This window comes from Myxine glutinosa, chromosome 5 (genome assembly GCF_964187855.1).
Source record: "Myxine glutinosa chromosome 5, kmMyxGlut1.1, whole genome shotgun sequence".
NCBI classification, from domain to species: Eukaryota; Metazoa; Chordata; class Myxini; order Myxiniformes; family Myxinidae; genus Myxine; species Myxine glutinosa.
In genome coordinates, this window is record NC_136265.1 from 48,816,103 (window position 1) to 48,831,517 (window position 15,415).

The 15,415-nt window shown below is 44.4% G+C and overlaps 1 protein-coding gene across 2 annotated transcripts in view; it reads left to right on the forward strand.

The window, feature by feature from the left end:
* SNX29 (sorting nexin 29) overlaps positions 1 to 15,415 on the forward strand; it is a 476,585-nt gene that overhangs the window by 252,100 nt on the left and 209,070 nt on the right. For both annotated transcript variants that reach the window (XM_078778010.1, XM_078778011.1), the window contains exon 17: positions 8,155 to 8,252. In XM_078778010.1, the coding sequence (XP_078634136.1) occupies positions 8,155 to 8,252 (98 nt within the window). The remainder of the gene's footprint in view (positions 1 to 8,154; positions 8,253 to 15,415) is intronic.

Here is a 15,415-nt window from a genome sequence, read left to right on the forward strand (position 1 = left end):
TTGAGCAAGATGGGAAATCGTCATTCATCCAGGAAATTTGGAATTTAGCCAGGCCACTAGGTCAAAGGAGTCTTGGCAAAGATCCTGTGAGATCTTTAATACAGACGTAGCTGGAAACATGATGCATTCACCTTTTGACACTGCAACGTATGAAAGTGGTCGTGAGATTATACGTCTTGTCTTGCTTTACCAGACCGTGATGGTAAGAGGGTGGGCACACTATAATTGAACTTCTCCGGCGAGACTACAGTTCAGAAAAAAAATATATATATATATTTGAGTTGCAGTGACCTTTAAGTGGAATGACCGTCATACTTTGCTCTTGTCTAAAGACCCTTGATTATGATGTTACATACACCTGACAGCTCAGAGGAAAGCTCAGTTGTGAGAACGTGCTCACAGCTACTCATGCTGAGCAATGGCTGCTTTCGCATTGTAGTTAAAATGCTGCTGCAGATATTGGTGAAATCAAGAGGAATAGTAACAGCATCCTGTAGGTATTGAAGCTTAGGCAGTCTCGAGATCCTAATCTCATGAAACATGAGTTGCAGTCATGAGCACCTTGGCAGAAAGGTCTTGTGGTCTCACTTTTCGACATTGCGCAGTCCAACAAATCTGGATTTGTGCTCCCAACTGAGAATATAGCTCTTGGTGCTGAAATCCCTGGTTCCAATCCTTTATTTTGAACATCACATCTCCAGTCCATCCATTGTCTCTTAATGTCCTTGTAATTATTTTTAAAGTGTAGTGATGTGTCCTAGTCACACAAACACACACACACACACACACACACACACACACACGGAGGTGGATACTTTGAGACTTATGAGGACTCCATTATACCTTATGAAACCCACCGATGGAAATAACAACCAACACACACACACACACACACACACACACACACACACACACACACACACAACAGTTTGTAGTTGGGATAATCCATATTTTATAAAATATAGTACGAATTGGAGATTGTTCAAATACAGGACAACCATGTCGAATTTCTGCCAAAAAAGGAATTTTTTTTGGCAAAATTTATGTTGGTTTACATTACAGAATGGAGGACTAAGATTTGTCTTATCGGTCCATGGCTGTCAGGCTGGAGGACGCATTGCTTTGCCCTCGTCATGCCAGAGGATGCCTGGATTGCCCTTGTCGGGCCATTGGCGGCTAGGATAGCCCTTATTGGGCCAGAGGATTGCCCTTGCCCTTGTTGGGCCGGATGCGGCTTGGATTGCTCTTGCCGGGTCGGAGGTGGTTAGGAGTGTCCTTGTCGGCCAGAGGCAGCTTGGATTGCCCTTGCATGGACACAGGCAGCTTGGATTGCCCTTGCATGGACACAGGCAGCTTGGATTGCCCTTGCAGGGACACAGGCAGCTTGGATTGCCCTTGTCTAGCTGGAGGTGGCTTGGATTGCACTTGTCATTGCTGTAGGTTGCTTGGATTGCTCTTATCGGGCTGGAGGGAGCTTGAATTGCCCTTTTCTGGCCAGGTTCATCTTGGAATGAACTTGTCTGGCCAGAGACGGCTTGGATGGCCCTTGTCTGGCCAGAGACGGCTTGAATGGCCCTTGTCTGGCTATAAACGGCTTGGATGGTCCTTGTCTGGCCAGAGACGGCTTGGATGGCCCTTGTCTGGCCAGAGATGGAGGGATGGTCCTTGTCTGGCCAGAGATGGCTTGGATGGCCCTTGTCTGGCCAGAGGCGGCTTGGATTGCTCTTTTCGAGAAAGAAGCTTGGATTGCCCTTGTCGGAATGGAGGCAGCTTGGATTGCCCTAGTCAGGCCAGAAGCGGCTTGGATTGCGCTTGTCTGGCCGGAGGCTGCTTGGATTGCGCTTGTCTGGCCGGAGGCGGCTTGGATTGCGCTTGTCTGGCCGGAGGCGGCTTGGATTGCCCTTGTTGGAAAGGAGCCAACTTGGATTGCCTTTGTCAAGCCGGAAGCGGCTTGGATTGCCCTTATCAAGCGAGAAGCGGCTTGGATTGCCCTTGTCAGGAAGGAGGTAGCTTGGATTTCCCCGTCTAATTAAATTCGAGCAATGTATCAAGTGAAATAGGGTGTATTCACTGTCGAAAAATGTAATTGAAAATGCTCATTGCTGATTTGGATGACTATCCTCAATATTTCAGAGTATTTTAAATGGAGAAAGTTTGGCACATTTCTGATCTGAAGAATTAACGTTTTATGTGTTATGTTCCTCAATTGTGTTATTAACACAGTTATTTTACTTCATTTATATAAACAGCCCAAACCGCTTGATGTACCAATGGCAATTAGTCAGTCTTCCTCACTCTCGCATCAATACACCCACAATCCCCTTTGAACTCATTCCACTCCCACTCCGACTCCTGCCTCACTTTCCACCAGCATGCTGTTACCTCAAAACCCAGCTTGAGAATCCTGACCAGATGTCCTGTGGTGGCTCAAATCACTGAAAGCATTTTATGCTGCTGTTGCACCTGTTTTCTCTCGCTCTTGAATAATACTCCACACGTTGTGCACCGCAAATGGGATGTCACTGGGTTTGCAAGTGCTGGCATGATCGCATAGGCTGAGAGGTACGCTCATTTCGCCTGTGAGCCATCTCGCCTGGGTTTGAAACTCGACCGAGCTATAAACTGTCACCCTGGTGTCTCGCAGGCAATTCGGAAATTTCTGGGATCTCGGCGATAATCGCCTTCTCTTTGTGAAAGACACCGGAGGTTTTCAACATCTATGAGCAATGAATGCTGATGGAGGTGACCCCAGCTTAGCGTCTCACCTGATGGATGGCAAACTCATTGACATGATGCCCTTCATTGCACAATGCTCCAGGATGACAGAGCCTACACGAGGCACCTAAAAAGCGAGTGTGACACCCCCAAGCCATCCTCCCAGCCCTTTTGATATGTTGTCAAATGGGAAATAATTTACCACGTTGGAAAGAGATGAAATATGTAAGGACAAAAAAAAAAAACATTGGAAGTTGCTGGAAGAGTTGTTTTGCTTTGATTACTTAATACATCTTAATATATAATTGGCAACAAAGCATCAATGCACAAGAATTGTGGCAGCTAAAATCTATTTTGCGACTACATCCATCCCCACAAAATTGATGTACTCGTACAACTTGGTCAACTTCAGCCAGGCACTCCGCTTTGTGGGAACGCGAACCCTTCAGGTTCTCTTGTAGAACCTATCAGGTGCATCTATAGACTGAACGTACTTCTTCAATCCCTTCTTGAATATCCTTCAATGTGCTTTCACTGCCCCTTTGGCAATGCTGTGCAACGGAAAAGCCTCAAAAGAATGACGAAGCTGACGGATGATCGGGGGGTTTTCACTCACCCAGAACATCATATTTTCTGCACGGAGATGCATCTTCATAGCAACCTCGGGCAGTCCTCTCGCTTTGAATTTGGGCGAGACTGTGGAGGTGCAATATTGGAATGCTTGTGCTGAATAATTGTATAATTTTCATCCTGGACCCCCTTCAACTGACTGTCTTCTTCAGCATAATGCACAATATGAATGTGAGAGGACACGTCACATGCAATGGACCCTCCATCCTGTGATCCCAGCACATGAGGTATGCATTGACAGAGTGCGGTGGTTTGCTACTCGAGGAAACAAATGTACTTCCGTTGGCATGGATGTTAAATAGCACGGCTGAGAATAGCGATTTTGACTGCGTCCACGCATGTCTGTGAATGGTCATGGGCAATCTTTCTCAGTTCCCATGGCAGTGGAACAATGAAGCCACATCATCGATCAAGCAAATTTTCTTCCTTTTGTGTCCCACATAGGCCTGCTTGTGCACGATCTCTTCCTACCGACACCACATGTTTATAGGATGTCATGGATGCGCTTATCAGCCCATTTACCAGTTTTTTCTTTGGGATACTGAGTCGTTTTTTGTATACAGAGTCTAGGCTTGTGGAGGAACTAGAACAGGGAACGGATCAGGACATAACAGAACAAAACTAGAACGGCATTTGGTAGAGCGCATATCTCCGCCAGACTGAACAGTTCACGTTTTGTATCCTATTGAGAGGCCAGATCTGGATCCGGACCTGAACCAAAATATTATAATAGGCTTGTTCTTATCACCTACCCAATTCATCCACCAAGTGTTGGCGGAACCTGTCCATAACTTTTTGAGATATTGTGCTGTGACGTATATTGTTTTTGGCCGTATCTCTCAATGGTGAACAATCACCTAAAAAATTATAGCATCCGGATCTGTATCCAAATCTTCACCAAAATCAAATCAGTTTTCCTTCTTGTCACACACCCATCCTGTCCACCAAGTTTCGTCCAAGTCTGTCCACAACTTCTTTGAGATATCCTTTCCCAGAGACAGACAGGGGTGGGCCTGGACACAGGGCCGGAGCAAGATGGGAAATCCTCCCAGCCCTTTTGGCTTAAAACGCCAACTGTCGTTTTAAGGACAGTTGGCGTTTTGTCGCACATTGACTTATCGGATGTGGATCATCACCAACATTGAATCAGTTTGTCCTTGTCACAAACCTAACCGGTCCACCAACTTTCGTCCGAATCCGACCATGACCTTTTGAGATATTGTGTTATATATGATGAAGAATCACTTTTAAAATTGTAGTGTCTGGGTCTGGAACCATATCTTCTCCAAAATCGAATAATTTCATCCTTGTTACACTCCCAACCTGTCCACTATGTTTTGCCCGAATCCATCCATAACCTGTTGAGTTATCTTGCTCAAAGACAGAGACAAACAGGGATGAAAACATAACCTTCGGTGGCACAGTAGAAAGAGGGAGAGCCAGGGAGAGGGGGGAAAATAGAAGGAGGCTTGGAGAAATAAAGGATGTGGGGAAGAATGAGAGCAAGGTGGGGATACAGGGTGTGAACAAGGTGAATGAATGAATGAATGATCGTTTTAAGGCCATTTTCCCTGCTAGAGCAGGGGCTAGCCTTGCGGGCCTCATGACAATCAATGTTTCCTGTTTGATGCAATGTTTTTATGGCCGGATGCCCTTCCTGGCGCCAACCCTTAGTCGCCTCTTACGATGCGCAGTGATACGGTGTACCTATTCTAAACCGGGGTACACACCGGGATCATTCATCCCAGCAAGCTGGTACTCAATTTGCCGACCTCGGAAGGATGACAGGATGACAGGCTGAGTCAACCCCCCTGGTGTTAATTTAGCAATCGACCGGGATTCGAACCCAGGATCCTAGGATCCCAAGCCGGCACCCTAACCGCTAAGCCAACACCAGGCTGAATAAGGTGAATATAGGTGTCAATTCTGTATCACAGAAATGGAACGAGAGACATTGAAAGAAGCAGCAATGGAACAAAAAAAAAATGTAAGGGGAGCTTGAGAGACGGTTGGAAATCCGATAATGTGGAAACCCGGAAAGAGGTGGGGTTCGGAGGGTTAATGAAGGTAGAAAAAGAATCATGGTTTTGAATGGTGGATGAATGACCTGAGATGGTCTTGAAGCTCTGCAGAGAAGAATGAGATTACGAGAGATCTACCATGCTAAGCAAACTTTTGGCTTGGTTACCAAAGCTGCTGATCTTGGTGGAACCCTCATAAAGGGAGGAACATGGTAATACCGCACAAGAGAAAGGGAGTTTGGTGAATGTCGGATGGATGCAGAAGTGGAGTATGGTGTTTGGCCCAAGGCCCATGCTGTGAGGGTGAGAAACGTCATTCATTTTCCATCAATTCCCCATAGATGGTTGGTAGCTGAGGTGAACTTGGCATCTGAATGAAAATTGTGATTCCGCTATTCACGGCTCAGAGACATCCCTCATTTCATTTACAAGTAGCCTTGATGGAAAGCAAAACTGGGATTGACTGAAATAGTATAAATTGGTTTCACAGTCTTCTATGCCCAGGAGAAGATATCGATATATTCAGTAAAGGCATCTTTGTTACCACCGCCATCAAAGGTGGACAGAGGTTGTGTTTTCACCCCTGTCAGTTTGCCGGTCTGTTTGCGTGCAGTATATCTCAAAAAGTTCTGGACGGATTCGGATGAAATTTGATGAGTAGGTTGAGTGTGTGACACGGAAGAATTGATTCGATTTTGGTGAAGATCAAGATATGAGAACTTTCAGTGATTCTTCACAATTGAAAGATGGGGCTAAAGGGAGGGGGGAAGACATATACTGCTTATACATCTTTCGGGGTGTGTGGGGCTTTGACAGATCCCTCCATTTGGGGTGGGAGAAGGGAAGGAGGACAAATTTTTACCCATGCAGAGAGTGTTCTAACCTCAGTGTTGCCTCTAACCTCAATTGTAATAAACTCTGCCACCACCACCAGGTGGCGCTATACGGTACACATTTACATAGAGAATTATGCGCCCTCTCCCCTCCTCACATGCCCCCACACCCACGCGTGAGGCCGCTTAGCCTATGTCTCCCCCCCCCCCCCCCCTCCCCTTCCCTTCCCCTTTCCCCACAAAGTTGTATTATTACCTAAAATTTGGAGTTTGTAACTTAAAAGATGTCGCCGTGCATAAGGAACAAGGACAGACAGACAAAAGGTCAACTTGTTGAGGTCTACTCTTTTTGAAAGTTATCCTGAGGTTAATAAGCTGTACATTGTTAGCTGATTGTGATTCTGATGTACCATACTCTATTACAGAGCGTCAGGGCTGCCAAAGTCGTTTATTGGGAAGGAGTATCCCTGGTGGTTTGCCATTGCCTTCCTAACATTAGTTAGGGCAGGAATTTGTAATTTGTACATTTTGTCAGCGATAGCTCGCCTATTCTTCATGAAGGACACAGTGGGTTTTTTAACGCCGACCATCTAATGCTGGCAGATGGGATGCCTGTTCAACGTCAATCGGAGGAACGGTACACAATTTATGAATGGACTGACCTGTGAAACACCAGGATGACAGATAAATGCTCAGTCGGGATTCAAACCCACGCTAGACTGCTTAGAGGTGTGTGCGTATCGCTAGGGTCTAGGCCATCCTGCCGACCACATTATAAACCAAACAGCCTGAAATCCTATGATCCTTTTGAAGGATGGCATGCTCAACAATACATGCACCTCTTTTTTTTATGCCACACCAGAGTTGCAGATAGTTCAACAAGACTTTAACCCAGAACCAGTCGATGCATAGGTAAACACGTCACCACCAACCTCACCCACCACCTTGATTTGCAGGTATGTTTTTCATCTGTGAAAGATTGTTGGTTTTGCGGACAAAGGAATTGGTATAAGCGAAGGAAACAAGTGCAAAATGAGACGAGATAGTTGGTGAAAGCCATCTTCAGATGTGGATTGAATTGTATAAATCTGATTACCACTTTTGTGTTTGTAATCGCATCGTGGTGTGCAAGGGTCTTCTAAAGTTTGGCTTTCTAATTCTGCTGACAACATACTATAACTTGAGGTGTGTTTGTTTGGTTGTTTGTTTATATGTTTGACTTGTGTGCACTCCTGCATAGCTGAATAGAATGTGTTGAAAACTGCTGGTTGTACTTGGAGAAGGTTAACGAATAAATAAATAAATAATTATGAAAATAAATAAATAAAAATAAATAAATACATGAAGAAAAATTAATTAATTAATTAAAAATGGATAAATTTAAATATTTAAAATAAAGGACCCAGCTGGGGTTCAGCATGTGGCCAGGTTCCCAAGTGTGTGTGCGTGTGCTTGTGCGTGTGCGCACGCACGCGCACGCCTATGACAATGTGTCTTTGCCTATGTTTTACAATGTTTGTTTTTTTTCTTCCTGACTTTGCTTCTTGGTCTTTAAAAAAAAAAAAATCGATTTATATGTTTTTGATTTGAATTTTAAATAATTTTTTGAATAAAGGTTTTTTTTACAATTGTCCTTTGAAGCTCTTCACTGTATGGGTGAGGGTACTATGACGTCAGCCTAATGTCGGGCAAATGTTTGATGGGAGCATTGGCCCAACGTTGGGCATCTTCGACTTAAAATACGCCAATTCTGGAGGAATTAACCTGTCCGTGTAAGGATGGGTTCCTCACGTGACTAGTCTTCTCGATCTTCAAATGGACTTGACTGCTTTTACGTCAGCCTTAAATACTTTATCCAAAATTCTCACTTTTCTGTCTGCTGTATCGATTCGTTTTTCCTATCATCACTGCTGCTTGTACCTTGTTTTCATTCTCTGTTTTCCTTCTACTTGCAGTACTTGGTTTGGGGGATAGTGAGCCAAGCCCTCCAGAACATCGGCTTTCCATTGATGTGGAGGAACTCGCTGCCATGTACGAGAGGAAACTCATCGAGGTGAGGTTCACGGTTGACATTTTGTATCCACATTGACTTGGTCATCGAAGGTCTTCGGGGTCATCAGGTAAAGGAGAAAGTTTGAACTTCTTCCCCCTTCCTTCCATACCAAATATACAGATGGTCCCTAATCAAAGAGAGACAGTTTGTGAAAGCAAACTGCTCCACACATTGTGTTCCTGAACAGAAATGAAATTCCTTTGTGGATAATCCAGTTTCATGAATGAATTTGAATCTAATGTTTAACATAAGTTGGAGAATCAAACAGCTTTATTACAGACACGCCATATTCGGAGACATTCGAAACACAAACAGATGCTCATTGAAAGACGACAACACAAATGCCCTGTTTGTTGGTATCAGTACTTGTCTTTGCCTATCTTTTGTATTTTTCACTTCTCAGATTGTATGAAATCCTTTTGTTTTTTGGTACATCATCTTCTCTTTTCCTGGCAAGAATGTGATTTTTGCATCCATTTGTGCTATTTGGCTTGCACAGCATCAGATCGACCAGCCAATGGAAGCCTCGACTCCAGTTGCTCACATATTCTTTTGGAATTGCATTTCGAATTGCCACAAAACACAGCTCTCACCCTCAAATTTGATCTGACAATGCAATAGGTGGAATATAAACCTCAAATTTGATCTGACAATGCAATAGGTGGAATATAAACCTCAAATTTCAGGTAAAGCAATCAGGTCAATCTTTCAGGTAAAGCAAGAAACTCATTTTGCAATAAATGTTCGTTTCCCATAAATCGTACACTTTCAAAAATCCAATCTCACCCCTCCCCTCCAAATCTTCCCCATAACCCCTCCCCTCCAAATCTTCCCCATCACCCCTCCCCTCCAAATCTTCCCCATCACCCATCCCTTTCAAATCTCCCCCCTTGCCCCCTCCCTCCTAAACTACCCCCTCACCCCTCCCCGCCAAGACGCCCCCTCGCCCCTCCCCTCCTAGACTCCTGCCTCACCCCTCCCCTCCAAATCTCCCCCATATCCCATCCCTTTCAAATCCCTCCCCTTGTCCCTTCCCTCCCAAACTCCCCCCTCACCCCTCCCCTTCAAATCTCCCCACCCTCATTGCTTCTCAATTTCCCCCCGCTCACTCCCCCTCCTCAAAGCGTCCTCCCCGCTTCTTCCCCCTTCAAACTCTCACCTCCATCTCCCCCAACCTTCTGCCTCGCTCTTCCCCCTCCTCAAATAACACCTCATTGTGGCTCACCCAATCACCATCAAACCTTTTGTCCGCCCCATCCTTCCCTTTCTCCAAGCTATTCTGAAATCTCTGACACACCTTCAACAGCTCTCCCTACCTCTTCCACCTCTTCCACATCTTACCCTACCCCTCCTCCCCCCTGTTCTGTATCTGATGCTCCCCCTTCCTCTTCATTAACGGTATGGACCTCAAACATCCGGGGCCTTCGTTCAAACTTAACTGATCTCTCCATACAGGTTGCTTCTGTCAAACCAGACGTGATCTGCTTAACAGAAACTTTCCTCCTTTATGATGTCTCTGATTCCATAGTATCTCTCCCGGGCTACTCCCTCCTCCGGTATGATAGACCTGAGCCTCGTCCTGGAGGCGGGGTTGCTATCTTTATCAAAAACTCTCTTCCTCACTCGCCCTGCACTGCACTCTCTCCACCTCACCCCCAGGAATACCTCTGGCTACGGCTTCCCCTTCGCTCCCACCTCTTGTTCATATGTGTGTTGTACCGTCCACCAAACAGTGATGACTCCATCTACATCTCGCTGTCTGATGATATGGACCAACTTCTATCTACTCATCCCAACTCTCTCTTCCTCATATGTGGTGATTTCAACTGTCATCATGCCAGTTGGCTGGGTGTGGGTACCTCTCTCACCAGCCATGGCTCCTCAGCAAAGGACTTCTGCGACTCACTGGGACTGACACAATCTGTCAATTTCCCGACCCGGATCTCAGTCAACGGAACATCTTCTCTTCTGGACTTGGTTATGACTAACTTCCCTGAAAATGTCTGCTGCTCTTCTTCTGCTCCGATCGGATCATCTGATCATGTCCTTGTTAAAGTGGACATCTCTCTGACCATCCTCAGGGAGCCTGCTCAGCGTCGACGAGTCTGGCATTTCACTCAGGCCAACTGGCACGGTCTTCAAGCAGCCATCAATCATCTGGACTGGTCTCCCATCTCTACCACCTCTGACATCAACTCATCCTGGGAATTCTTCCAAAGTAAATGCTCTCTCTCATGCACAGATTTATCCCATCTCGTCTTCAGTTGTCATACCCTTCCTCCCGTCCATGGTACACGGAATCTTGTGGTGAGGCTGTTGCCCAGAAACAACTTGCCTTCGTCTCCTGGAAAGCAAATCCAACGGAAGGAAATCTCATTTCCTTTCACAAAGCCCGAAACAAGTGTGTGTCCACCCTCAGGAGAGCCAGGAAACAATATCTCTCCGTTCTCAAGACCGAACTCTCTTATCTGTCTCCCTCTTCCAAATCCTGGTGGCGTCTGGTCAAATCCGTTTCTGGTGTTTGTTCCCCCTCCATCCCCTCCCTTACCTCAAACGGCTACACAGCTGACTCCGCACGTGAAAAAGCTGAATGCCTCAACTCTGTGTTTGCCTCTAAATCTTGTGTCCCAAACCCATCCCTCTCTGTACCCACCATACCCAGTCGTACCCTGCTGCTCCTGGACTCCGTGTCCTTTCCTCCTGACAAGGTGGAAAAGTTTCTGTCAACCCTCGACTCTGATTCTGCAACTGGACCCGACGGCATCAGCCCACGGGTCCTAAAATCCTGCTCTGCTGCTCTATCTCACCCTCTCTCTGTTCTCTTCACCCTCTCTTTTGCTCAAGGTCAACTGCCATCTGCTTGGAAATCAGCCAACATCACCGCTTTGCACAAAAAAGGTGCAAAAACAGATCCTAGCAACTACAGACCAATCAGCCTTCTCCCAATTATCAGCAAAGTCATGGAATCCATCATTGCTTCTGATATGAAATCTTTCCTCTTCTCCAATGGCTTGATCTCTGATCATCAATTTGGTTTCAGACCAGGTCACTCTACTCTGGACATGCTGCTTCTGCTGTCTCAACAATGGATGGAGGTCCTCAATGCCAAACAGGAAATTAGAGCTGTCTCCCTCGACATATCACGTGCCTTCGACACGGTCTGGCACCCCGCTCTGCTCACCAAACTCTCCTCCTTTGGTATCCATGGAAATCTCCACGCATGGCTGGCGGACTTCCTCTCTAGTCGTCGTCAACGTGTGGCCCTGAATGGGTTTCTCTCATCTCCTCTTCCTGTTCAGGCTGGAGTTCCCCAAGGCAGTGTTCTGGGCCCCGTGCTTTTTCTGGTCTTCATCAATGATCTCTCTGACTCTCTCGAAAATCCTCTCTATCTCTTTGCTGATGACTCCACTCTCTGCCGCTCCATTCCTCTTCCCTCAGATCGGCAGTCTGCTGCCTCCTCACTCTCTGAAGACCTGGACAAAATCACAGACTGGTCAAACAAGTGGAACATGTCTTTCAATCCTGACAAATCTCACACTCTTACTATGTCTCTCCGAAAAGATCGACTGGACAACCCTCCCATCTACTTTCTCAACAATCCTCTCCAAGAAGTTCTGTCGCTCAAGATTTTGGGTCTCACTATCTGCCATGATCTTTCTTGGGAAAACCACATTTCCAAGCTGGCCTCCAAAGCCAGTCGCCGACTGGGCATCCTCCGTCGTGCGAAGTCCTTCCTCGGCACACCTGAGCTCCTCACCACATACAAGGCTTTCATCCGCAGCTCAATGGAATACTGTTCTCCCCTATGGGCCGGTGCTCCTGCCTCACACCTAGCTCGGCTTCACGCTGTTGAAACCAAAGCTTTCAGAATTATTGGAATCTCCCGCGATGAAGCTATCTCTGAAGGCCTTTCACTCACTCACCGCAGGCAGGTAGGTGGTCTTTCTGTCTTCTACCGACTCCTCTCCGGCCTTGCACCCCCAGCTCTCTCTGTGCTCTGTCCCCCAAATATTCCTACAGGTCGCACAAGATCTGCCAGCAACCCTCTGATGGTTAAACTGCCGAAATCTCGGCTCTCCGCTCACCTTCACTCTTTCATTCCTCTTTTCTCCCGCCTCTGGAACAAACTCCCTCACTCCCTTCAATCCCACTCCTCCCTCCAGGTCTTTAAAACAGCTGTTCACCACCATCTCTTATCTTCCCCCATCAAAAACCTTGATCTTTTCTACCCCCGCTAATTCACCCCAGATCCACCTTGTTTGAAATTCCAACTTCTTTCCTGGAAGTCCTGGCAGTGTCCATATGTTTTATACCTCTCCCACTGCCCCCTTCCTACGCCCCCCCCCCCCCAAAGCCCTCGCCCTCTCTCAGATCTCTCGATGTCTCCATGTCTCTCGGTCCCTGCTCTCAAATGTTGTGTTTGTGTCCTTCCCCCTCTCTCCCCATCTTGTCTACCGCTCCCTATGTTATATGTTTTATGTGTCGGTTTGTCTTTCTGTGTGATTAATGTTCGCTCTTTCACGAGCCTCGATCTTGTATACAAAAAAAAAAAAAAAAAAAAAAAAAATTTGATCTGACAATGCAATAGGTGGAATATAAACCTCAAATTTGATCTGACAATGCAATAGGTGGAATATAAACCTCACATTTGATCTGACAACGCAATAGGTGGAATATAAACCTCAAATTTGATCTGGGTGGCATATAAACCTCAAATTTGATCTGACAATGCAATAGGTGGAATATAAACCTCAAATTTGATCTGACAATGCAATAGGTGGAATATAAACCTCAAATTTGATCTGACAATGCAATAGGTGGAATATAAACCTCAAATTTGATCTGACAATGCAATAGGTGGAATATAAACCTCAAATTTGATCTGACAATGCAATAGGTGGAATATAAACCTCAAATTTGATCTGACAATGCAATAGGTGGAATATAAACCTCAAATTTGATCTGACAATGCAATAGGTGGAATATAAACCTCACATTTGATGTGACAATGCAATACGTGGAATATAAACCTAAATTTGATCTGACAATGCAATACGTGGAATATAAACCTCAAATTTAATCTGACAATGCAATAGGTGGAATATAAACCTCAAATTTGATCTGACAATGCAATAGGTGGAATATAAACCTCAAATTTGATCTGACAACGCAATAGGTGGCAACAAACCTCAAATTTGATCTGACAATGCAATAGGTGGAATATAAACCTCAAATTTGATCTGACAATGCAATAGGTGGCATATAAACCTCAAATTTGATCTGACAATGCAATAGGTGGAATATAAACCTCAAATTTGATCTGACAATGCAATACGTGGAATATACACCTCAAATTTGATCTGACAATGCAATACGTGGAATATAAACCTCAAATTTGATCTGACAATGCAATACGTGGAATATCAACCTCACGTTTGATCTGACAATGCAATAGGTGGAATATAAACCTCACACTTGATCTGACAATGCAATACGTGGAATATAAACCTCAAATTTGATCTGACAATGCAATAGGTGGAATATAAACCTCAAATTTTATCTGACAATGCAATAGGTGGAATATAAACCTCAAATTTTATCTGGGTGGCATATAAACCTCAAATTTGATCTGACAATGCAATAGGTGGAATATAAACCTCAAATTTGATCTGATAATGCAATAAGTGGCACATAAACCTCAAATTTGATCTGACAATGCAATAGGTTGAATATAAACCCCAAATTTGATCTGACAATGCAATAGGTGGTATATAAACCCAAAATTTGATCTGACAATGCAATAGGTGGAATATAAACCCCAAATATGATCTGACAATGCAATGAGGTATATAAACCCCAAATTAGATCTGACAATGCAATAGGTGGTATATAAACCCCAAATTAGATCTGACAATGCAATAGGTGGTATATAAACCCCAAATTAGATCTGACAATGCAATAGGTGGTATATAAACCCCAAATTAGATCTGACAATGCAATTGGTGGAATATAAACCCCAAATTTGATCTGACAATGCAATGCACAGAGGGCTGAGAGGGTGAAATATTGGAAATATCTCAATATCTTGGCTTAAAAGAATCCCCTGATAGTGGTTGAGGGCTCGTTAGAAGCGTATTACTAAGCTTATTACAACGAGAAAAATTGTGTTTAAACTTTGATTTTTGAGGGGTCTGGGCCCAAATTACCATATTTGGGCATTTCGGGCTCAAAACACATTTTCGGGTATATCTTGGCTTAAAAGAATCCCCTGATAGTGGTTGAGGGCTCGTTAGAAGCGTATTACTAAGCTTATTACAACGTGAAAAATTTTGTTTTTAAATTTTGATTTTTGAGGGGTCTGGGCCCAAATTACCATATTTGGGCATTTCGGGCTCAAAACACATATTTCGGGTATTTGGGCAAAACACATTTGCCCCAATCTGGAGGTTTGAAGTTGTTCGGTTTCGCTTCTTGGCAGATGGAAAAGAACTCGTCCCATGTCAATTTCATAGTGAGAGATGCTTTATTGTTCTGTAAAAGAAAAGTATACAGTTGACTTTGACAGAAAATTGACTTTTGTGTGAAATTCATTTTTTCTAATTGCCACAAGTCAGATTTCACAATATATGCATTTTCTAAGGCACTGAGACCTATATTTTCAGGAAATATACACTGGAGTAAATCTGGCTTGTGGCATTTTGAAATTTTTACAGATATGCGTCAAATTTTGGGTGGCAAAAAAAATCGATTTTATGGGTAAATAATCAAAAATCGGCAAAAGATTTGACCGAAAACCTCAAATTTTTGGCACTTGATGGGCATAATTTTGTCATTTTCTTAGCCTTTGACAGATTTATTGGCAAAATACAGTTTCCGCGAAACCATTGAGCTAAGGTTATCGCGAAATTGAAATATTGCCGATCTTCTAACGTTCACCATTTTTCTGGGAGTTGAGCTTTTGACTTACTTTTTTTTTTGTTAAACTGGATTTTTTGTCTAGTTTCTGAAGCACTCAGAGCCATTGATGCCTGATAAGAGTCCATTTTTGGTAATTTCCAGGCTCCAGCCCATTGTGCAATGGGTGGAAGATAAACCCCAAATCTGATCTGACTTTGCAATAGCTGGAATATAAACCCAAATGTATCTGACAATGCAATAGGTAG